Source organism: Narcine bancroftii, chromosome 4 (assembly GCF_036971445.1).
Source record: "Narcine bancroftii isolate sNarBan1 chromosome 4, sNarBan1.hap1, whole genome shotgun sequence".
NCBI classification, from domain to species: Eukaryota; Metazoa; Chordata; class Chondrichthyes; order Torpediniformes; family Narcinidae; genus Narcine; species Narcine bancroftii.
This window is the reverse complement of record NC_091472.1, coordinates 126,649,683-126,675,596: the sequence shown is the minus strand read 5'-3', so window position 1 is coordinate 126,675,596 and position 25,914 is coordinate 126,649,683. Positions and strand designations below refer to the sequence as shown.

The 25,914-nt window shown below is 44.1% G+C and overlaps 1 protein-coding gene across 1 annotated transcript in view; it reads right to left on the bottom strand.

Annotated features, from left to right (window-relative positions):
* The window catches only part of LOC138759952 (rabphilin-3A-like), a 156,356-nt gene that overhangs the window by 82,802 nt on the left and 47,640 nt on the right, over positions 1–25,914 (bottom strand). Inside the window, exons 5-6 of the mRNA XM_069930426.1 lie at positions 12,427–12,595; positions 2,187–2,219 (exon numbers count right to left, since the gene is read on the bottom strand). Of these exons, the coding sequence (XP_069786527.1) occupies positions 2,187–2,219; positions 12,427–12,595 (202 nt within the window). The remainder of the gene's footprint in view (positions 1–2,186; positions 2,220–12,426; positions 12,596–25,914) is intronic.

Sequence of the window (25,914 nt, the reverse complement as noted above, 5' to 3'; positions counted from 1 at the left end):
AAAATGAAACATTTATACAGTAAACTCTATTGGAGGTTACCAAGAAGTGAGGTCTTCAGAGATTCAATCATACATGCAAACCAAAATTTTGTAAACATGGGTTCCATATTTTCCAAAAAACATGATATTTATCTCACAGATTATAAGTAACTTTCTCTAATGGTATGCAACTATGAAGTTCTGCATGCTATTTTTCATGCCTAAATCTAGTGAGTACATGTCTGAGGATACCTCACTGTGTTGCTTTGCCTGTTCACTGTGGAGGTTTCCATGCTAAAGCTTGTTTGCCGCTGTAAACAAGGTCTAAAATTTCCTCACTGCACTTGAATGTCAAGAACACAGGACAATGAACAGGAGTAGACCACTCTGCTCCTCAAGCCATTGTTACCATTCATTTGGGTGAGAAGATCTATGCTGGGTCAATTCCTGTGCCAGTTCCCCGTGGCTCTCAATTCCTCCTTCCTTCAGGTATCTATCTCCATCATAAATACATTTAGTGATCAGTCCTGCACCACCCTGGGAGGCAGCAAATTCAGACGTTCACCACCCTCAGTCTAGAAATATCTGTGTATCAGTTCGAAATTGCCAGACCCTTGTTTGGTAGCTATGTCGCCTTGTTGATGACATCTATGCTGATAAGCCCAGTTGAATCCTATGTTTGAATATGGTCAACCCTTATTCCTCTGAAGTAGAAGGAATACAGATCCAAACCATGTCAACTCTCCAGGTGCAGCTCTAGATGCCATACTACAAGGATGTAATTTATGCTAGTCTAATCAAACTTAACTAAGTGATAGGACAACCCTTTCATCCCAGGACTAGCCTAGTGAATCTACCTTCAGATGCCTCCACTCCATGTCATGGCACCACAACTACTACATGCAACATCCCAGACATGGCCTCATGGACAGGGAAAAGATGGTAGCTGAAAAAAACAGGTCAGGCATCTAGTCAAGAGGAAGAAGGAAGCAGGCAACAGGATGGGCTCATGGTAAGTATATAATAATCAGGAAGGAACTGAAGGACTCAAAGGAGAGCTCAAAGGCGGTGGGGGGAGGGGGGGGGGGGAATGAGAAGACCTTGGTGTGTAGAATTAAGGAGAATTCCAAAGTGTTCAATTCATATGTGAAGAACAGAAGTATGATGAGAATGAAGGTGGGGTTGCTAAAGGAGGTAATGAGTGCCTGGAGGTAGAGGAAGTTGAGGAGATCCTAAGTTAACACTTTGCTTCAGTATTCACAAAAGGACCTTGATCATAGTGATGTTGGATTAGAACAGGCTTGTGTGCTGGGCAATGTGGAGATAAAGGAAATGTTGGACAAGTTCATGGAGGTCAGACGCGATGTACCCTAGGATGCTATGTCATGATCTTTCCCCCTTGACCACAGGGGAGGTGCTGGAGGTTTGGAGAATGGCAAATATAGTCCTCTTGTTTAAAAAATAGGAAGAATCATGGGAATTATAGATTGGTGAGTCTTACGTCAGTGGTGTGCAAACTACTGAAGAGAATTCTTAAAGATATGAGCATTTGGAGAAGTACAGACTACTCAAGGATAGTCAGCATGGCTTTGTGAAGGGAAGATCGTGCTTCACGAGCCTAATTGAGTTTTTTGAGGAGGTAACAAAAAGAAATTGATGAGGGTAGGGTGGTAGATGTGGTCCACATGGATTTTAGTAAGACATTTGACAAGGTCCCCCATGAGAAGCTCATCCAGAAAGTCATGAGGCACAGGATCAGTGGAACCTTGACTGTGTGGATAAAAAATTGGCTTGTAGGAAGAAAGCTGAGAGTAGTAGTGGAAGGAAAGTATTCTGCCTGGTGGTCGGTGGACAAGTGGGACCCTTGCTCTCTGTAATTTTTATAAATGGCCTGGATGAAGAGGCAGAAGATGGGTCAGTATGTTTGCTCCAGCCCTGAGAAACTCAGTCTGTTGTATGACGTGCTTGTGCTCACTGAGCTTAGATGGTAAGAAAATTGGCACTCATGGGCAGAACCCATTTCTTTAAAATTCCGGCACTGGAAAAGAGCCACTTTCACCTTCTTAATAAAGAGAGTTGTTGAAGGGCAAACTCTGGAGATAAAGTAACTAAGCACCCAATCACATAAAAATGCAGTTCCTGAAGTCTCTGACAGGTTCACAGGCAGACTTGAGGATTCAATGAGCAGTATGTTGAGTGAAACTTACCATGCTCAGCTGGGACATCGCCTACTGCTTGACCTACAAAACAGCAGAATGAGAGAAAATTGTAAGACCATAGCTTTACAGACTGCCAATGAAACAAACAAAGCTGTTGATCAAGTTAACTCATTGACCACAACGCTTCCTTGACCACTCAGTGGGTTAAGGTCTGCCTCGTACTCAGCTGAGCTAAACAGTTCAGGAAAGTCAGAGGTATAAAATAAAAGAAGGTAACACTCAGTAGTTCAGGAACCATCTGTGGAAGAAGTGGAGTTAATATTTCTGGTCATTTTGATTTTCAAGCCCCACTATCCACAACCCATTGGATGGAAGGTGTTCGGTGACTTTCCCTGAATACAATGACTCAGTATCCTAGGCTGATCAGATGGGAATTGATTGACCTGAACCAGGATTCCAAGGGCTTTCTTGTTGTCCATCCTGCATTAACATTTCCCAATATCTAGAAAGTGAAGAAATCTGCTAGGTTTGGATGTTGCTGGAGAAACAATTTGGACCCTCAAGAGGAACATTTTTTGACTCCCCTTTATTCATGTGAAATTTACGTCGGGTAAGGGAGGGAGGGGTCAGCAGGAGGAATGAGAGTGCCAGGGTAGCACCCTCCAAGGGTTATAGTTTCAGTCACTCCCCTTATAGATGTGGGGGCTCATAAATTGCATGGTATATTATTCACTGAGATCATTGGTGTGTGGTTGGCACAGTTCTGACATGCCAGGAAGTGCAGCATTCTATGAATTTCTAACTTTTTACCTAAAAGCAAGTCCTTTCTGTAAGTTGGTTCAGTGCAGCAAACACATTAATGGGAATGTTTTAACTGGCTGGATGAAGAATGGGAAATTGGAGTAATTAGACAAACGTTCCTGCAGCTCATGGAAATTCTGACACTAAGAAACACTCAAAACTAGTCAAACAAAATCTAGTTAAAACTAGTAGAAAAAATTAAAATTCAAGAAACCAAACTTAAATACATCTGTAATGAAAACACAAAACAATTAAAATGTTTCAAACAATATAAATTATAACTGACACCCTAAAATCTACCCCCTTCAACAAAACTGAACGGAATTGCAGTTCCTGTGCAGATTCCCAGCATTAGAGTTTGGGAACTGTTGATAGCTGGTGATTGGCAAAACTCACAGAAATTCTCTGGCAAGGAATACATTTGGACAGATTTGGCAAACATTGTTCTTTGCCCTTTTTTGGATAACATCAGCGCAATATAGAAAGAAATATTGCAAGGTGGAAATTCCACAGTGAGCTCGAGCAAATCAAAACCCAGGTCAATCCAGCATTTATCGTTTTTTAATTGTACGTTGGAAATGCTATTGGGTACTGGAAATCCCATACGTGGTATGAGTTCAATACACAAAACTGCTGGAGAAGCTCAGCAGGTCACTCAACATCTTCAGGAATTAACCTAACAACAGGGCAAAACTGTATACCAAATTACAATACAATTCCGATTATCCGAAATCGGATTCTCTGAAATCCTCATTTATCCAAAACTTTTTTGGTGAGAATTAAACATTATTTTAATGCTTAAAAAGCCTTTCCTTGTTGTTTGTTGTTGTTGAAACATTGATACAAGTGATTTGCTGTTGCTACTGGGCAGTTTTTAAAAAATGACCAATTCTCCAAAAAAAAATGTTTATCCGACATATGGGTCACGACCATTTTGGATGATCGGAATTGTACTGTATATATTTTTATTTGCTATGAGGACTCTCATGATTGGAACTGGATAATGGACTTTGTACAAATGCCCTGATATTTATATCTCCAATCTTTTTCAAGCTGAATAGAAAGTCATATTTCAATCATTAATCTGCCTTCTGTCAAGGTCAGCAATTTAATGTGCAAGGTTGGAGCTGAAGAAGTTTCCACACGACTATTCTCATGATCCAAAGTGTGAGAAAAATGTCATAAAAGTAGACGATCTCTTTGAGAGCTCTGGAAGCTTTTGGAATCTATCTCTACAAAACTGGAAATTGCAAAACCTGTGCTGTAGTTTCTTGACCTGATTGATCTTGCAATGTGGTTTTCCTCCCTGTTAGTGATTCACTGGAATCTTTCAATAAAAAAACAGTACAACTCCATTTATCCAAAATCAGGTTCTCCAAAATCCTCAATTATCCAAATTAAAAAAAAATCATATAAATGATAATATCCGAACCAAACATAAATCCTCATTTATCAGAAAACCATTTTGCCTCCCAAAATCAAAATCCTCATTCTGAAACAAAATCAAAATCCTCATTTACCCGCAATTCTCGAAGCTGAAATCACATAATTTTGCTTCCAAAAAAATCAGATCAAAAATCCTCATTTATCCAACAAATCTTGAAGCTGAAATGATGTCCTTTTGCCGCCAAAAAGTTGGATAAATCAGGATATCTGAAAGAAAAAATTAAAAATATTCCTTTATCTGAATCTTTTTAGCAGCGAACTGACATCACAACTTTAAAAAGTTTAAAGCCCAGCATGCTCACGTGCATCTTTGAGTTGCCACTTTTATTCCGACAGAGCACTCAAAGATTTTGTGATGCAGAGGCCTACAGGGCAACACCGTGGATGTGACTGAAAATCACATGCAGGAGGAAACATGCATGTCTGTCCAGACAGCAGAAAGTGAAGCTGCTGCAGAAGCTGGACAGTGGAGTGACCGTACAAAGACTTACAGAGGATTATGGAGTGGGAACAACTACAATTTATGATTTGAAGAGACAACAGGATAAAATTCTAAAGTTCTATCCAGACAGTGAGGAGCAGAAGATGCTGAAAGACTGAAAGAATCTGCATTTGGGTAAAAATGAAGACCTCGAGTGCATATTGAAGTATCTGACGGCTGTGCAGTGAAGACATGCCACTTAATGGATTATTTGTCATGAAAGAAGATAGAAGATATCTGTTAAATCTCAACCAGGTGATTTTGTAGATTTGTAGATGGCCTAAAAATGTTAAAAATCACTGGTGAGAAAGCATCAGTTGATCACAAAGCAGCAGAGCAATGCATTGATGAGTTTGCAAAGATCATAGCTGCTGAGAATTTGACCCTGGAACAAATGTATAATGCTGATAAGACATCACTGTTGTGGTGTTATTGTCCCAGAAAGATTACGGGTGAGGAGACAGCCCCTACAGGCATTAAGGATTCCAAGAACAGAATAACTGTGTTAATGCAGCTAGGCATGCATAAGTGTAACTTGCTGTGATTGGCAAAAACTTGCATCCTTGTTGCTTCAAAGGGGTGAATTAAAAAAAATCTCTGCATTATTATGCTAACAGAAAGGCATGGGTCACCAGGGTTGTCTGATTGGTCCAAGAAACATTTTGTGCCTGAGGCTCATGCTCACTGTAGTCACGCTGGACTGGATGTCCACCGCAAGATATTTTTATTCCTTGTTATTTGTCCTGCTCGTCCTCCAGCTGAAAATCTCACCAAGGATAATGTGCATGCCATGTCCCTTCCTCCAAATGTGATAGCCTTAATTCAGGCATGTGACCAATGAAAAATGAATACAAAAATAGATTCTTTTTTGGGAATATTTAAAATTTTAAAGTCAAACATATAATCAACAAAAACACAAAAAATTGAATACAGAGTAAAAATAATAACCTGTGATACATGATGGCTATAAACCCCCACCATCCCATGAAGAGTGAATAAAGGAAGCAAGTCCAAAGAAAGAAGAAAAGGGGAGAAAAGAAAAGAGAAATAAAGATTGTCAGAGATCAGTCGTCTACACCAGAGATTTAAAATTTCCAAGATTTACCTGTATCTCGAGGGGACGCAAGCGTAGGTCTTGTGAGTGAGCTGAGGTACAATTAAAGATTTGTACCTACATTTTGTAGATGTGGCTGCCATATTTTTAAGAACAGATCATATTTCTTAGGTTATAGGTAATATTTTCAAGGGGAACACAGCTATGCATTTCCATATTCCAAAGGTCTATACCTAGATGGGAATCAGACTTCCAAGTAACTGCTATATATTTCCTGGCCCCTGTCAAATGCAATCTTCTCAAATATTTTGTTTGATGTTGGGAGTACCTCATTTTAGATTTTAATACCGACAATATTCCCCAGAGAGAATAGCTCTGGGTTCTGTGGAAATTGAATTCCTGTAATTTGCTCTAAGAGTTTCCCCAGATCTACCCAAAAGGGTCTTACCTTGAACATGCCCAAGTTGAATATAAAAAAGTTCCTATCTCCTCACTGCACCTAAAGCATTGATTGGAAATGACTAATTTTAATTTATTTAATTTTTGCTGTGAGAAATAGAACTGGTGCAAAAAGTTATATTGCACCAATCTATATCTTACATTTATTGTGTTTGTCATACAGTTCTGACATAAATTGGACTCGCTTTGATTACCAATATTTATAGTTAAGTCTGATTCCCATCTCTATTTAGACATATACCCCCTGTTTAGAGGCTCCCGTTTGAAGTAAATTTATTTGTTTCCCTTTTGAATCAGAGTCTCCACATCACTGCACTTTGATAGAGTCATTGTTGGGCCCAGTTTATCCTTTAAGAATTGCTCTTAACTGAAAATAGCAGAACATTTTATTGTTAGCAATACCAAACTTGTTTTTTAATTGTTCAAATAACACAAGTTGCCCCTGCTCATAACAATCCTCGATGACCCTGATCCCTTTTCAGGACCATGTATCCAAAATCTTATTACCCATTGTTAAGGTTATAAGCCTATTCTGAGTCAGGGGTTTTTTTTTTGGAGATAGCCTCCCACTTAGTCCCCCATCTGATAATTTATTTTATTTCAAATATTAATTATATGTTTTAACAAGGGGTCTTCTTTCTCACCAGATATAAATTTTAAGTCCCATGTATATATAAAATTCTCCGCTATATTCTCTCCTACTTTATAAAGTTCTATTTTTACCCATTAAGACTTATTTCCTCCTTTGAATAGAGAGGTAAGAAATGCAGTCTGGGCTGCCCAGTAATAATCTTAAAAAGTTTGGGGGTTGTAAACCTCCCAGCTCATATTTCCATGTTATCTGACATTTTTTTAGTTCCTAAAAAACCTCTGAGCCAATGGTATGGGCACTGTCTGAAAGATATTACACAATTTACTCAACCAGCTAATGCTACAGGCAGAGTCATCCACCTGTTCATATCTTCTTTAACCTTTTTAAGCAAGGGGAGATCATTTAATTTATATAAGTTTTGTTAAGTTTTAATCCTTAAATATTTTATCCCATTTAGCGGTCATTTAAATAATACCTAGTGTCGCCGAGAATATTCTCCCAGAATCACAGTGCGGCTTTCGCGCAAACAGAGGAACTACTGACATGGTCTTTGCCCTCAGACAGCTCCAAGAAAAGTGCAGAGAACAAAACAAAGGACTCTACATCACCTTTGTTGACCTCACCAAAGCCTACGACACCGAGAGCAGGAAAGGGCTTTGGCAAATACTAGAGCGCATCGGATGTCCCCCAAAGTTCCTCAACATGATTATCCAACTGCACGAAAACCAACAAGGTCGGGTCAGATACAGCAATGAGCTCTCTGAACCCTTTTCCATTAACAATGGCGTGAAGCAAGGCTGTGTTCTCGCACCAACCCTCTTTTCAATCTTCTTCAGCATGATGCTGAACCAAGCCATGAAAGACCCCAACAATGAAGACGCTGTTTACATCCGGTACCGCACGGATGGCAGTCTCTTCAATCTGAGGCGCCTGCAAGCTCACACCAAGACACAAGAGAAACTTGTCCGTGAACTACTCTTTGCAGACGATGCCGCTTTAGTTGCCCATTCAGAGCCAGCTCTTCAGCGCTTGACGTCCTGCTTTGCGGAAACTGCCAAAATGTTTGGCCTGGAAGTCAGCCTGAAGAAAACTGAGGTCCTCCATCAGCCAGCTCCCCACCATGACTACCAGCCCCCCCACATCTCCATCGGGCACACAAAACTCAAAACGGTCAACCAGTTTACCTATCTCGGCTGCACCATTTCATCAGATGCAAGGATCGACAATGAGATAGACAACAGACTCGCCAAGGCAAATAGCGCCTTTGGAAGACTACACAAAAGAGTCTGGAAAAACAACCAACTGAAAAACCTCACAAAGATAAGCGTATACAGAGCCGTTGTCATACCCACACTCCTGTTCGGCTCCGAATCATGGGTCCTCTACCGGCACCACCTACGGCTCCTAGAACGCTTCCACCAGCGTTGTCTCCGCTCCATCCTCAACATCCATTGGAGCGCTTTCATCCCTAACGTCGAAGTACTCGAGATGGCAGAGGTCGACAGCATCGAGTCCACGCTGCTGAAGATCCAGCTGCGCTGGATGGGTCACGTCTCCAGAATGGAGGACCATCGCCTTCCCAAGATCGTGTTATATGGCGAGCTCTCCACTGGCCACCGTGACAGAGGTGCACCAAAGAAGAGGTACAAGGACTGCCTAAAGAAATCTCTTGGTGCCTGCCACATTGACCACCGCCAGTAGGCTTATATCGCCTCAAACCGTGCATCTTGGCGCCTCACAGTTCGGCGGGCAGCAACCTCCTTTGAAGAAGACCGCAGAGCCCACCTCACTGACAAAAGACAAAAGAGGAAAAACCCAACCCCAACCCACCAATTTTCCCCTCCAACCGCTCCAACCGTGTCTGCCTGTCCCGCATCGGACTTGTCAGCCACAAACGAGCCTGCAGCTGACGTGGACTTTTTACCCCCTCCATAAATCTTCGTCCGCGAAGCCAAGCAAAGAAATGGAGTATTTCTTTGAGATTGACTATAATCCCCACCCATAAGCAGCATAATTTCACTTTTATCCCAATTTATTTTATAATCTGAGACTTTCCCATACTCTAAGTTTAGAGTACAGTTTCTGTAATGAAGCTACTGGTTCTGCCAAATATTTCAATACATCATGTGCAAATAAATTAATCTTATATTCCTCCTGGTTAACCCTGAATCCCTTAATGTCTGTATCTCGCCAGATTGTTTCAGCTAACAGTTCTATAGCCAAAATAAAGAGAGCTGGAGATTGTGGAACTAGATCTAGTTAATGAGAATGCTAGAGAGATTTGTCCATTAGTTACAACTTTGGCTTTGGGTTCATGATATAGTGCCTAAATACAATTTATAAAAGTTATTAATGCACTAGAGCAGCATGCATTCATCACAGAACAGGAAATGTCAGTGTATAAAATCAAAGACAAACTGATAAGACAAAAACCATTACTGTTGAGGCAGATGACACTGGTGGAGACATTTGGAAAAACCTCTGAGTAGAATTTGAGTTTTTGGTGTTGGATTTACAGTATTGTACATTATTTTGTGAGCGGATGAAGGATTTGAAAAAACAGTGGATTTTTAAAGTGTTTGGTGTTGGATTTATCTTAATTTCAAATGTTTGGTGATGGATTTATTATATTTTTTTCAGGTATTTTGGAGTGAATTAAACATTATTTCATGCTTTAAAAGCCTTCCTTTTTTAAAATATTAATACAGGTGATTTTCTGTGGCATTTAAATTAAAAAAAAGACCAGTTATCTGATAAAAATACATTTTTCCAACAAAGACGCAGATCCGACCATTTCGGATAAACAGGCTTGTACTGTATTCAGAGAGTACAAGTTAAAAAGCATTGATTAGTCCTAAAATTCCCACCAACAGGTAGGTCTTGGTTACACATCTGGCTCATGTGGCATCTCTCAATCTGTTCCACCTTTAAGGATCCAGGCCTGGAAGCTCTAATAAGTGCAGTAAGTCGGTTGGTAAACCATAAGATGACTCAGCATATCTGTACTAATCATACATGAGATGTGAAAGAGAGCACAGAAAATCTGATGGGGGGTGTGCCTGTGACCCACACTAGCTCTCCTTAAGCTTAATTTTCAATTGCAGATGTTCAGGTTCAGTAATCTTACTTGTCATAGGGTGGAGATAAAGGGCAGATTCATTAACAAAATTAATCATTCAGTAAGGTAAATCTAGAATGAGCTGTCAAGCAAAAACTTAATAAAAGAAAAATCCCACATTAACCACACTTCAGGATAAAGGAAAAATGCTACCAGAGTAACATGCCAAATAAAGTTGGAAGCATTCTTACTTTCATCATGGCTCTCTTTGCAAAATTAGTAACTTTTATAGAAGAAAGCCAATGCCCATCATATCTGGCTTGTCTCTTTGCATTAATACATTGTACTTATTATATACAACTGGGTAAGCATTTTCCTTAAACAGTTTATAATCTGCAGTCATGAAAACTTTGACACATTGCAAATCAATATCTTTTACTATATTGCTTTGAACATAGATTAATGCAAAATCATTCAGATCAGTTCTTCAAACTAAGTCTTTCTTTATTTCTGCATTGGACTAAAGTTGTTGGAGAGAGCAGTCAGCTGTTACTCAATACAAAGGCTCCAAATTCCCAGAAGACTGAAGGAATGGACTTGGAGGGGGAAAAAAAATTACAGCTAATCCCAGAGAATAATGGAAATTCTTGTCTGAAACCAGAACATCGTTTTCCCAGAGTACATCCAATAAACAATCATTCATAATGACGCATCTGCAGCAGCTGCTCGGGTGAAATATGCACGTGGTTTTATATACGAGAGATTTGGAAATGTAAAATTATTTTCTATATCAATTTCTAGAATGGAAATGTTTATAAGTAAACACAGAATCATTCACATGCAGATAAAACAGGATTAAAAGGGGAGATGAAGAGTAGGGTAAATATTGCAAAACTATCTATTTGAATAAAATCTTCTGATTTCAATTGTTATTGGTTGCTATTTCTCCCTTGCAGTTCTGCTCCCATCCCATAGGCATATCACACTCTCAGCACATGGTGGGCTATTGGGCTTCTTGATTAAGGATCAGTCACTGCAAAATTCAGGAGCACATCAGACCCAACACATCATGCACCTCTGAGCTGGCTCTGCTGAATCAAAGTCCTTTGCTTTGCCCGGAAAGGGAAAATGCTCTCACTGCACAGATTGCCAAATTTCTGTTGTGACCTTTCTTGGATTCAGAGTCGAGAGCTAGAGCGTCACTGTTGATAAAAATCCAAGTCATTATATTCACCCCCCCAATTACATTTACAGTACTCTGGCCAGACCCCTCAATAACTCTAAGATTCAAGGAAGTGCTTTACTGTGTACTGCACTAGCCAGATAAAGAGAAGCACTCACAACTTGCATTTCTAACCTAAATCTCTTAGGATGCTTGTCATTTCTGATGGTGATACAAATGCCCATTCACACAGTACATGCATCAAACCTTTCAAGACTGAAAATGGGAAAATGGTAGAACTGCAGTAGAAATGTTCCTTTCCTTCTATAACCCAGCTTTTGTTTTCTGCCCATTACTACTCACGCTTGGATTGTAGTTGCATCCCTTCTTTCATTTACTATCACCTCCCTGAAATCCTCCACAAATTTTCCCCTTTTAACATTGTTTATTCTTTAACATTTACAATTCTAGCCAGAGGTTACTGCCCTAAACCACTAGGCTGCTTACTCCCCTCAGATGCTAAGCAATTAGTTCACTTTGCTCCTATATAAAAGGGTTCACAATAACAAGTGCAACCAGTAGAGCCATATATAGTCACAGAGCAAGGAAACACGCCCTTTGGTCCAATTCATCCATGCTAGCCAAATTGCCTACTTGAGCAGCTCCATTTAATTGTGTTTGGCCCATATCCTTTTAAATCTTTCCTAACCGTGTTCTTTTGATATCTTTTAAATGTAATATTTACCACTTTCTCTGGCCGCTCATTCCAGATGCCTAGCACCCTCTGTGTTGCAAACATTGCCTGAAGATAACTGCCTTACCCGTTTTCCATTATTTCAGATTTCCAGCATCTGCAGCATTTTATCTCAGAAGAAAAAGTGACTAAATTCCTAGATTGCCCCTGAATTTCTCAGCTGGCTTTTCATCCCAAATAGATCCAATTCTAACTTTCCTTCAATTTTCCTCCCGTTTCTTTGAGAAGGTTAATTTTTATTGATTTTTTTTTCAACTCAGTATTAGTGAACTCATGCACTCTTAGTCTTTGTGCATCACCATGTCACAGCTAAAGATAATGGGATCCTCACTCAATATCCACATAGAGTCACATTCTCACAGGGCTCAGCTCGTAGAGGCAGGGACCTACGCCCAAGTCAGAACAAAACCTGACCTTGATGTGCTACGTCCCAACTTACACAATGGACAATGGCATTTTGTTCAGGACAGAATTCACTTACCTCTGCTCTGAGTCACGTTGTGGGAAGGTTTCTGCACAGGACCAGGAGGTTCCTGTGAAGGATGTTCTCCCTTGACCACCTGTAAATTCTGCTTCTTAACAGGGATCGGTTCCGGGAGCCCTTGTTTTGGCAAACCCTTAAAGAACCAAGCCCCAGAACGTTTCCAGACCTGTGTTGGGTTGAGCGAAAACATTTATTTAGCAAGATCAAATTATTCTATCAAATTCTAATTCAAGGGAAAATAATTATTAGCTTGTCAATATAAACATTTTTCCACTTAGGACCAAGAAATCAGGGAGTTAGGAAAGGCATGTGGAAAATGAGAGGAAGGTGCGTGTACTATGAACAAAAAAAGTTTCAGAATTGTTTACAAGGAAAGTTAGAAAAACAAGGAAAGCTAGACAACAGAGGTAAAATCAAGAATCCTAAGGAAAATAGGATCAGAAATAGAAGCCCTATAAATCATTACACAATGGGACAGGAACCAGAATGTGTGAGGCACAAGCTGGCTTGCAAAAGTTGAGGCTCTATCTCCAAGACTTTACTTCCCCACTCCTAACCCTATTGGTGTACTCAGCAGGAAACACTATGGGTGGCATTGCAATTGCAGGTGGAAGAACTCCACTCTAGCTACTTGCCAGGACGATAAGTGATCGTAGGCCTCTATCCGATGGGAAGGGAAGGGTGTGTGATTGGGGAAATGCCAAGTAAGAGAGAGGTCAGTTTTATCAGATGCCCAGAGGAATACTCCTGCTGAAAGATAGCACACATGACAACAAAAGAAACCTTTGACATTTGAATGAGTTAAATCCCCAGCTCTAATTAACAACCACCCTAACCAGCTTCTTGTGGGTTGAGCGACTGTTGATTTGTACCAGAAGGCAGAGAATTGGCAAATACATTAATAATTTTCAAAAAGACAGATGGAGCTAGTTAATTGCAAACATACTAAATAAATAGATGAAGCCAAAATAAGAAGCAGTTGACACAATATTTTGATATGAAAAGAAAACTGAATGAAACCAATGTGGATTTTGCAAAGATAATAGATATGAAGGAAAATTAAATGGACGTGGGATATCAGGACTCTAGAAAGAATTTGCACTTGCTGGAGATTATGTGCTGCAGAATTATGAAAGACAGCCTTTATTTTGACGCTGTGACTTCAAGTCCCAGACTGGCCAGCCAGAGGAAACATCGACTGTGCATCTGCCCTGCTTCAATGAAGACCATATGCTGAACTTCTCATTTCAAATTAATGCAGTTGGCTTTATTTATCTTCCATCAACCATCAAAAGAGAATGTTTGATGCACTCCCTCATAGCAAATATATATACTTTCTTAGGAGGGGAGATTTGGACACAGTTTCCCAAATGAGGGACCTATATAATTGCAGCATTGTCTCAATTCTTTTATTTTAAATTTTATTTAATTGTTTGCATCATTATATGAAAAAATTAATAAAACATTAATCAAATATCCACAGCCAATGATCAAAAAAAAGTACTTTTATATATTTTCTCCCCATCCCACCCAAAAGTAAAAGAAAAGAAGACTTACCTTTTAATATATATTAGATAATCATTAATTGTTATTAAAATTACTAATTAAGAGGAGTGGATAAGGTAGAAGAGGAGGATGGAAAATTATCCATAAAATCCATATATAGTTTCCAAATACTATAAAAATTTTCAACTCAATTCCTTCAACTATATGTAAGTTTTTCCAAAGGTATCCAATTTCACATCTCATTATACCATTACTTAATAACACTTCTCTATCCTCTTTCCATGATATCGCTAGACATTTCTTTGCAGTTGCTATTAATTTTTTTTTGGTATTTGTCCAATTTAAATTTTATATCCTTTTCATATCTCCAAATAAAAAATATTCTTGGATCCTTTGGTATCTTTATCTTCATAATTTTCCAATAATAATAAACTCAGTTCATTCCAAAACCTTTCCACTTTTTCCACAAGACCACACTGAATGGAAAAAAAAAGCCCCTCTTTCTTTTGCACATTGAAAACACTTATTTGAATAATCAGGATTAAATCCATTTAACTTCAGGCAGAGATTTGGTCAAAATTATGTTATGTAAGTGTTACGAATACAGTAAATGTTAGATATCAAATGGTTCAATAATGATTATCATTGTTTCCATTCTTGTACTCAAATCCTCTTTAAATATGAGCCAACGAACTGTATGCTTGATTAACTTGAACAAAGATTATCAGTGATTTATGTACAATGAAACCCAGGCCACTAAAAGATATGTCAATTACTTTGGCATGTAAAAATACTCCACCCAGTTTCTTTTCTACTAAATTCAATAACTGAACCCTTCTCCATTAACAATGGCGTGAAGCAAGGCTGTGTTCTGGCACCAACCCTCTTTTCAATCTTCTTCAGCATGATGCTGAACCAAGCCATGAGAGACCCCAACAATGAAGACGCTGTTTACATCCGGTACCGCACGGATGGCAGTCTCTTCAATCTGAGGCGCCTGCAAGCTCACACCAAGACACAAGAGAAACTTGTCCGTGAACTACTCTTTGCAGACGATGCCGCTTTAGTTGCCCATTCAGAGCCAGCTCTTCAGCGCTTGACGTCCTGCTTTGCGGAAACTGCCAAAATGTTTGGCCTGGAAGTCAGCCTGAAGAAAACTGAGGTCCTCCATCAGCCAGCTCCCCACCATGATTACCAGCCCCCCCACATCTCCATCGGGCACACAAAACTCAAAACGGTCAACCAGTTTACCTATCTCGGCTGCACCATTTCATCAGATGCAAGGATCGACAATGAGATAGACAACAGACTCGCCAAGGCAAATAGCGCCTTTGGAAGACTACACAAAAGAGTCTGGAAAAACAACCAACTGAAAAACCTCACAAAGATAAGCGTATACAGAGCCGTTGTCATACCCACACTCCTGTTCGGCTCCGAATCATGGGTCCTCTACCGGCACCACCTACGGCTCCTAGAACGCTTCCACCAGCGTTGTCTCCGCTCCATCCTCAACACCCATTGGAGCGCTTACATCCCTAACGTCGAAGTACTCGAGATGGCAGAGGTCGACAGCATCGAGTCCACGCTGCTGAAGATCCAGCTGCGCTGGATGGGTCACGTCTCCAGAATGGAGGACCATCGCCTTCCCAAGATCGTGTTATATGGCGAGCTCTCCACTGGCCACCGTGACAGAGGTGCACCAAAGAAAAGGTACAAGGACTGCCTAAAGAAATCTCTTGGTGCCTGCCACATTGACCACCGCCAGTGGGCTGATATTGCCTCAAACCGTGCATCTTGGCGCCTCACAGTTTGGCGGGCAGCAACCTCCTTTGAAGAAGACCGCAGAGCCTACCTCACTGACAAAAGGCAAAGGAGGAAAAACCCAACACCCATCCCCAACCAACCAATTTTCCCCTGCAACCGCTGCAATCGTGTCTGCCTGTCCCGCATCGGACTTGTCAGCCACAAACGAGTCTGCAGCTGACGTGGACTTTTTACCCCCTCCATAAATCTTCATCCGCGAAGCCAAGCCAAAGAAGAAATTCAATAACACATTGCCACAGTAAAATCCAAATCTGATATCCTTGCCTATTCACTTAGCCTGTCTACCTCACTGTTGTATCTCTGCATCCCATTCACAGCTCACAGTAAGTTAGCAGATACAGCAGCTTTTTATGACCAAGAGGAATCAGTGTTGGGATAACAGCTATTAAAAAGCAATACCAGTGATTTGGTTAAGGGGAATCAAGGATACTATTTCCAGGTTTGTCAATGATGTAAAGTTAGATTTTTATTTAGTTTTCAGACTCCCACATGTTGAGGCAATAGAGGCTGGTTCACTAGTATGGCCTTGCTTTATACATATGGATATGGGAAAAAAAAAGTGAAAATATCAAGTGTTAATTTGATGAAAGAGGTTATTTAGATATCATGGCAGAAAAGCATGAACCGAACTGTCATTTTCTGTGTTTGGGGAACCCCAACCAACCAATTTTCCCCTGCAACCGTATCTGCCTGTCCCGCATCAGACTTGTCAGCCACAAACGAGCCTGCAGCTGACGTGGACATTTACCCCCTCCATAAATCTTCGTCCGCGAAGCCAAGCCAAAGAAGAAAACATGCAGCAGTGGTTTTGGTTATTCTGGCAGCGAGCTGCAGTTATTGACATCTATAGTCTGGACAGAGGACCTTCAAGTCTATTGTGTCTGCACCAACCTACAATGAGTCACCTACACCAGCTATTCTCATCAGGAGCCACACAGCTAGGCCTGGGGGCCACAGACTGAAACCATAACTTTTTTTTTCTATTTTTTATGTAGTTGGTAGATGTATGGAAGAAACCAACTGAACTTGCCTGCTTCACAGCAGAAGGGGCCCATAAATTTTGAGTCGAATCCTAAAGATGCCGTGGTCAAAAAAAGATTGAGAATGGCTGTTCGACAATGATCATATTGTTACTCTTGCCACGTATCAACTAACTATCCTCCCCACAGCCCACCCCAACTCTCCTGCTATCCACTCCAGTAGGGGCTATTTACAGTAGGCAATTAACCCACCCATCAGCATGATTTTGACATGTGAGGAAAAAAAAGAGACCATGCAAACAGCAACCGACAGCAGGATCAAAAAAGATATTTATGGAGTTGCAAGGCATCTCTGGAGTAGTGTTACTAAATGTCTTGCTTCTGTACTGCAACCAGGCTGTGAGTTAATGAGATTAACACACACCCTTGAGGGCCTGGGGAAAGTATTGCTCGAGCATCACCATGTCCTCAAAGCAGAGACCATGCCAACATTTAGAAGATTAAAATGAAGATATACAAATAAGAGGAAGAACGGAGAATACACCAGATTAGGATTCCTGCTCATGGGGATAAAACCTGCCAACACGGACTGGTTGGGACAAACAGCCCATTTCCATAATTGTGATTTCTAGTGGATGAGTTTATAAAACATGCATTTATCTTGTGATACATAGGTGATCTCTGCATCTAATGACCATCATTAGAGCAATTTTCCACATCATGAAGCCGTACCATCAGCATGTGCATCGTCAAGTGCAAGTTGAAAGATTATTTACTTATTTATTTTTCCACATAAATTTTTTGTGCAGTGATCTGTAAAATCTGTAATGGGATGTTCATCTGTACCCCAATACTGCAATACTGATGCATTCTGCAGCTTGATGACCCCAGGGATGAATTCAATCTCTTTTAAGGGGTGACAACATGCAAAACACAATTTTAAAATCAATTATTTATCACTATACTGAGGTCTAATGAATACATCCTCACACACATGACAAAGGACAAGTGAGCATTAAAATTTCATTGTGCAGAAACATATGGGACATAGCAAGATTCAATTAAAAATTTATAGAGATATGGAATGGGTTTTGAAAGTTCTCTTTATAGGCTGTGTGGTACGCTGTTAGCCAGAATCAGACACACACAAGGTAAAGACTGTACAACAGGCTTTAATCCACAAAGACTTCCACAGAGCCAGGCTGGCTGTAGCTGCAGTAACTCAGAGTGAGCTTTGGGAGGCCAGCACAGGCTTATATCCCGGAGGGTGACTGACACCCGACTGGGTGGGGCTTGATCCCTTCAGGCCGACTGATTGACAGCTGGCCAGGTGTTGTCCTGTCCCCTTACACTCCTGCAGGTAGAGGTTGCCCCCTGCAGTAGGCCAGCGGTACACTCCTGCAGGTACAGGTGTTTCCCCCTGCAGTAGGCCGGTGGTGTACCACCACATTCAGCCCCTTCTTTAAAGGGAGGGGGGGTGCGCAGTAACAAGGAATCACACCCACTATACACACACAATATTTACAGGTTGAGATGGTCCGGCGGCCGCCGGGGATTCTGTGACCGTCATAGGACTGGCTCCTGGTCACTGGTCGGAGGGAACTGGTGGCAGGGGTCTGTGTGACTGGTGTGGTGCCGCGCAGAAGGGTGTCTGGGGTCAACACACGAGGGTCATATTGGATGGATGGGGGGGGGGGGGAGTAGGTTCGTTTTCCAGGGCTGAAGTGGACCCCGGTGGTCAAGGAGGTCCTGCGTGTCCCATAGCTGCTTGGGGATGGGGATTAAAGCCCGGTAAGCATCATCCTGGGCTGGAGGATGGCGTGGTGTGGTGGGTGCTCCTGGTGGTGCCAGGTCTCTGGTTGAGACGGGGTCCTCTCTGCCACTGCCGAACCCAACATAGGCATAGTTGTGGTTTGCATGTAGGAGGAGGACCTGCTCAACCTGGGCTTCAGCCTTTGTGTCCGAACTTGCTTATGCAGGAGCACCGGTCCCAGGGACGTGAGCCATGCTGGGAGGGACATTCCAGTTGCCAACTTACTGGGGAATAAGAGACGTTCATGAGGGGTCTCGTTGGTAGCTGTGCACAGCAGCGACCGAATGGCAAGGAGTGCCTCGGGCAGGGCGTACTGCCAGATTTCCACTGCCCACCCTTTTGACCTGAGAGCCAGGAGGAGTCTTCCAGACCACCCCATTTTCGCATTCCACTTGCACATTGCCTCTCGGGTTATAGCTCGTCGTGCGACTGGTCGCAATTCCCCCCGTCGTCAGGTACTGGCGCAGCTCGTCACTCATGAAACTAGACCCTCAGGTCGCTGTGATGAAGGCGGGGTAGCCAAACATGGTGAAGATCTGCCCCAGGGCCCTGATGACGGTGGCCATGGAGGTGTCTGGGCAAGGGATAGCGAAAGGGAAGCATGAGTACTCATCCACTACCGTGAGGAAGTAGACGTTTCAGTTCGTGGAAGGCAGGGGCCTTTTGAAGTCCATGCCGAGAGGCTCGAAGGGCCGAGTGGCCTTTACGACATGGGCCTGGGGCGGGGTGGAAGAGGCGGGGTGGAAGAAGTGGGGTTTACACTCTGCGCAGACCCGGCAAGCCTTGGTCACGTCCCTGATGGTATACAGCAGGTTCTGGGACTTAATGTCCGCCACTGGTGACACCTGGATGGCAGAGGGACTCGTGCAGTGCTTGCAGCCTGTCGTCGTGCATAGACGCGCAGGTGTGAGAGAGGGCATCAGGGGAGTTATTAAACTTCCCAGGGCAGTACTGGATGTCGTAGCTGTAGGTTGCCAGCTCAACTCTGCAGCGCAGGATCTTGTCATTCTTGATCTTGCTCTTGTGGGTAGTGTTAAACATGAATGCTATGACCCGCTGGTCCGTGAGGAGGGTGAATCTCCTGCCGGCCAGGTAGTGGCACCAGTGGCGGATCGCTTCCACAATCGCCTGGGCTTCCTTTTCAATGGCGGAATGCCCTAGGTCGGAGCCATGGAGGATCCTGGAGAAGAAAGCAACAGGGCACCCCTCTTGGTTGAGGGTAGCAGCGAGGGCTACCTCAGAGGCATCGCTCTCCACCTGGAAGGGGAAGTCCTCATCCACAGCCTGCATCGTGGCATCTGCGACGTCTTGCCTGATGCGGATGAGGCTGCCTACACCTCAAGTGGGAGGGGAAAAGTTGTAGCTTGGGCCAGTGGGCAGATCCTGTCCGAGCAGTGCGGGACCCACTGCGAGTAACAAGAGAAAAGGCCAAGGCACCTGTGGAGGGCCTTTAGCATGGAGGGGAAAGGTAATTCCATTAATGGCCACATCCTTTCTGGATCTGGGCCGACGACTCCATGGGCCACGATGTACCCCAAATTGGTGAGGCGGGTGGTGCTAAACACACACTTCTCCTTGTTGTAAATGAGGTTCAGCTCCCCGGCCGTCTGGAGAAATTCTTCCAGGTTAGCATTGTAGTCCTGCTGGTCACTGCCGCAGATAGTGACTTTATCCAGATACAGGAATGTCACCTTCAGCTTGTGCTGGTCTACCATGCGATCCATCTCCCGCTGGAAAATGAAGACCCCGTTCGTGACCCCAAAGGGAACTTGGCGGAACTGGTACAGGTGCCCGTCTGCCTTAAAGGCGGTGTAGGGTTTGTCCTTTGGGTGGATGGGGATTTGGTGATATGCCATCTTCAGGTCAATAGTGGAGAAAACCCAGTAGCGGGCCATCTTGTTGACCATGTCGGCAATCCTCGACAGGGGTTAGGCATCCAGCTGGGTGTACCAGTTAATGGTCTGGCTGTAATCCATGACCATCCTCAGCTTACTTCCCCCTTTGACCACCAGGATTAGGGTCTCCAAGGGCTGTTACTGGGCTCTATGACACCTTCCATCAGGAGTCGCCGCACCTCCACCTTGATGAAGTCTCTGTCTGCGGCGCAACAGTGCCTACTTCTGGCGGCAATCTGCTTGCAGCCTAGTGCAAGATGTAGGAAGAGCGCCAGTGGGGTGATGCGCAGCATGGAGAGGCCACAGGTTGGCCGGGGCTGGTAGGTTGGCGTGCTGTGTGACATGAGTGAAGGTTGGGGCCCCCCTGAAGGCAAGGGTGACACTCTGCAGATAGCACTAGAAATCTAGGCCCAGGAGGACTGGGATGCAGAGTTTGGGCATGACCAGGAGCCTGAACTCTGTGTAAGTCTCCCCTCCCACAGTTATATTGGCCAAGCAGCGCCCGAGGGTACCAACAGTCTCATCCTTGGCGGCAAGGACGATTGAGCACGTGGCGGGGTGGACTTTTAATCTCAGAGAGTGGGCCACACTCGGGTGAATGAAGCTCTCGGTGCTGCCACTGTTGAAGAGCCACTTTGTTACTTGCCCATTGACTTGCACGTCCATCATAGAGCGCCCAAGGTCATGAGGGATGTCCCTGGTCAGCGTGGTTGCAGCCAGGACCATCTTGGAGTCGGAGCTGTCGCTCTCCCGTTGTGCGCAGTGATTTATGGCATCCGGAGGCGTGGGAAGTGTCAGTAAGGCGGCTTGGTCATTGCCCGTGTTGACCATGTCAACTTTGGTCGTGGGGTGTGGCGTGTGGTAGACGATGGCATCCAGAAGCACAGGGAGCATCGGTAGGGCAGCCTGGTCATCGCCCGTGTTGACCACGTCGGTCGTGGGGTGTGGCTTGCAGCAGCTATTGGCACCCGGAGGCATAGGGAACATCGGTAGGGCGGCCTGGTCACCGCCCGTGTTGACCACGTTATTCTCAACGTCGTCGGGGGCCCTCTGTGTCGGCCGCTGCCTGGCCGAAGATGGCGGCGGCATGTGGGGGCCCGCTGCATGGCTGGGCTCCTTCCCCAGCCGTGTTCATTGCGCCGGGGGAAGTGACGTAATCACAGCCGGTGGTAGTGACGTCATTACATCAGCCAAAAGTGATTTCACGTCGTGAGCCGGAAGTGACATCTCTATAGTTCTTGGTGAGCGGCGCTGGCGAGGGTTGGTCCAGGTGCTCGGGGCACACACTGCAACAGTCACTGGCAGGGCCAGCTGTTGCACCGTCAAGGTCAAGGAAAGTGGAAGTCGTAGCAGGGACAATGGCGCCGCCCGGCATGTGGAGGGGTCTGCGGGGGAGGTAGGGAGGTTATAGAGGACCGCAGAGCTGCTAGCTGGTTTTGAGAGGCACACTTGAGCAAAGTGGCCTTACTTGCCGCACTGGGAACAATACTGGTTCCTAGCTGGGCAGTTTTGGCATGATCATCGGTCTGACCCACACCAGGACCCACAGTACTTACAGGGGCGCCAGGTGCCTGCCGCAGCGACGTTTTCCTCCCCAGCTCGATCTGGGGCTGTTTTCCTCCCCAGCTCGATCTGGGGCTGCAGCTGTAGTGTGAGGGGGGCATGAGGGAGCCTGGGGAAATCTGGAATCAAAGGCTTCGATGTGCAGGGCTGCCGCTTCCAAGGTTTGGACCACTTCCACTGTCTTGGTTAGGGCATAGATATTGTCTTCCAGCAGCTTCTGGCGGATGGTACTTGAGCATAGCTCTTGAATGAAGGCGTCCTGGATCAGCCTCTCGACCTCCTCTGCACCTACCCCGGGTTCAGCCAGACACGGTCGGGCCAACTCTCGCAGATGTCTGAGTAAGACTCAACCGTCTTCCCAGGTTGCTGGGCTCGAGTGTTGAGGAGGTACCTTGCACAGACCGCATTCATGAGGGGCTTGTACAAGTTCTCGAGAGTGCCCATAGCACTCTTGTATGTGGAACAGCCTTTTGTTGCCTGGAAGGTGTGGGGACCCAGCTTTGACCGGAGTAGGACCAACCTCTTTTGATCTGAGTCCAGGATGCCGCTTTCGTGTGACTCGATGATTGCCTCGACCACGTGCTGCCAGATCTTGAAGCGTGTCTGGGCTTCCGGGTGGCGTGGGTCAACTTAGAGGCTCCCTGCGCTTGGGAGATTTTCCATGGCAGCCGTGGGAAAATTTTGTGGATTAAATTGTGGTGCACTGTTAGCCAGAATCAGACACACACAAGGTAAAGACTGTACAACAGGCTTTAATCCACAAAGACTTCCACAGAGCCAGGCTGGCTGTAGCTGTAGTAACTCGGAGTGAGCTTCGGGAGGCCGGCACAGGCTTATATCCCAGAAGGTGATTGACACCCGACTGGGTGGGGCTTGATCCCTTCAGGCCGACTGATTGACTGCCAGCCAGGTGTTGTCCTGTCCCATTACACTCCTGCAGGTACAGGTGTTGCCCCCTGCAGTAGGCCGGCGGTACACTCCTGCAGGTACAGGCGTTGCCCCCTGCAGTAGGCCGGTGGTACACTCCTGCAGGTACAGGCGTTGCCCCCTGCAGTAGGCCGGTGGTACACTCCTGCAGGTACAGGTGTTTCCCCCTGCAGTTGGCCGGCGGTACACTCCTGCAGGTACAGGCTTTTCCCCCTGAAGTAGGCCGGCGGTACACTCCTGCAGGAACAGGCGTTGCCCCCTGCAGTAGGCCGGTGGTACACTCCTGCAGGTACAGGCGTTGCCCCCTGCAGTAGGCCGGCGGTACACTCCTGCAGGTACTGGTGTTGCCCCCTGCAGTAGGCTGGCGGTACACTCCTGCAGGTACAGGTGTTGCCCCCTGCAGTAGGCCGGCGGTACACTCCTGCAGGTACAAGTGTTGCTCCCTACAGTAGTGAGACCATCATAAATTTCTGCAATACTGACCCATTCTTAATGTGGCAGCTTCAATTCTCAGGGGAATCTAAGAATTCTATTTAATTTAAATCTGCCAAATACCAAGATAAAGAATACTCTTACTGTATGTGACAAGATTTTGGCATGGTCTTGTAATGTCCCGACAAATGACAGGGAAGCCTTTACTGTTTGTTTACTGGCTATTCTCTGTTGGGGCTGTGTTCATCTGCTGGACCAGGTGTTTGCAGCATTTGAACATAATGCAAATTTCAATCAGAAAAACCGCTGGCACTCGCCACAGTTTCTAAAAGGTCACCCGAAATTGAGCCCAATGTGCTAAAATATTTGTGTTAAAGGACCTCACTGGCTCTACACAAAACCCTGGAACACCTGGACTGCAAAGATGCATACATCAAGATGCTCTTTATAGACTACATTTCGGCATTTAACACCATCATCCCCTCAGCAAACTCCAAGACCTGGGCCTCAAAACCCCACTGTATAATTGGATCACCTCCAAATTACAGTCAATAAGGGTTGGTAAGAATATCTCCTTCACAATCTCCACCATTATCGGAGCATCACAAGGTTGCGTTCATAGCCTCCTGCTCTACTCACTTTACACCAATGACTGTGTGGTTTGGTATGTCAATAATAATCATCAACAAATTTGATGATACTACGGTAGTGGGTTGGAAAGAAAGCCATACAGGAGGGAGATTGAAAACTTGGCTGAATGGTACACCAACAACAACCTTGTACTCAATGTCACCAAAACTAAGGAGCTGATTGTTGACTTCAGGAAGGGAAAACCTTGTGTATAATTCAGTGATCACTGGGGGATCATAGGTGGAGAGGGTGAGCAAATTTAGTTTCTTGAGATTCATGATCTCAGGGGATCTTTCCTGGTCCCATCACATTAATGGGTATCATGAAGAAAGCATGTCAGTGGTTCTACTTCCTCAGGAGTTTGCAGAGGTTTGGTATGACACCAGAAACCCTGGCAAATTTCTACAGGTATGGTGGAAAGTATGCTGACTGGCTGCATCACTGTCTGTTATGGGGACACCAACATCCCTGAGCATAAAGCCCTGCAAAACGTAGTGGACACAGCCCAGGACATCACAGGCAAAACCCTCCTCACCATCTAGAGCATCTACAAGGAACAATGCCATTGGAGAGCAGCAGCAATCATCAAGGATCCACACCACCAACACATGCTCTATTCTCACTGCTGCCATCAGAAAAGGGGTACAAGTGCCACAAGACTCACTCCACCAGGTTCAGGAACAGCTGCTACCTCTCCACCATCAGACTCCTCAACAATAAACTCAATCAGAAACTCATTTAAAGACTCTTAAAAAGTCTCTTAATTTTAAAAATTTTTAAATTTCTTTGTATTGCAGTTTGTTTACATTCATTATCTGTTTACAGTTCTTTATTTGTATACTTATGTTGTGTACAGTTTTTTTTGCTTTACCAATAAGTGGTAATTCAGCCTCGCCTGCAGGAATAAGAATCTCAGGGTTGTATGTGTTGCCATGCATGTACTCTTGTCATTAAATCTGAAATCTGAATTGTCCTCATCTTTCAGTAGCCAACACCTTCAGACCTTCTCATCTGTGCAATCAGGATTAAGGCCCTACCTCCATCCCTCTGAGCCTTCACCACGATCCAGATTCTTTTCACCTCACTCCTGTGAAATGGAAGGGGATGAATCCAGGAGACACCCAACTGACCAACCAGCATTCCCCCCTCCCTATCAAGGATTCTGTAGGTAACTTCGATTTGATTAGTGTGGACTCAAGAGCCATTAGGTTTGGGAATAGGTGTGAGGTTGTGCATAAAAAAAGGACTAAGGACTCATGAGAGTTATCCAAGACAATCAGACAATTGGCAGCAGGGGTGGGGAATACTTCAAAAGGTTACCAGAGGGAGAGAAAGGAGAAAGAAGTGTGAGCTTTCCAGGAAGTTTCCAACTGCTCCTCCTTGCAGAAGGCATTAAAAATATGTGGAAGGGCATGACACGTGGTTTTGAAATAGAATACAAACAGATTGAGTAAAATCTTGACAAATGGAGTGTCATGTGGGCAAATGTGAGGTCTTGTCTTTCGGTAAGACAAATCAAAAGACGAATGAGTATCTAAATGGAGAGGAAATTTCAAATAAATAAACTATAGAGGGATCCAAGTGTTCTAGTGCATGTATCACAAATGTAGCAGGCAGTTCCAAGTAATTAAAAAACCAAAACTGTACTTTGGCTTTCATCATGAGGAATTTGGAATTTAAAATAGGGAGATCTTTTACACTTGGACAGGATGTTGCTGAGGCCACACCTGAATTACTTACTGGGCACAGGTTAGGCCCTCTTACCCAAAGAAAGGATGTCATAGCAGTGGAAAAGGTAAGGTCCTGTGGCAATTCCTGTCAAGAGAGGAAAAACAGGTTGGAAATGCATTCCTTGGAGTTTAGATAAATAAGGTGTGACTTCACTGAGACATATAAAAACCTCTGGGGATGTGAC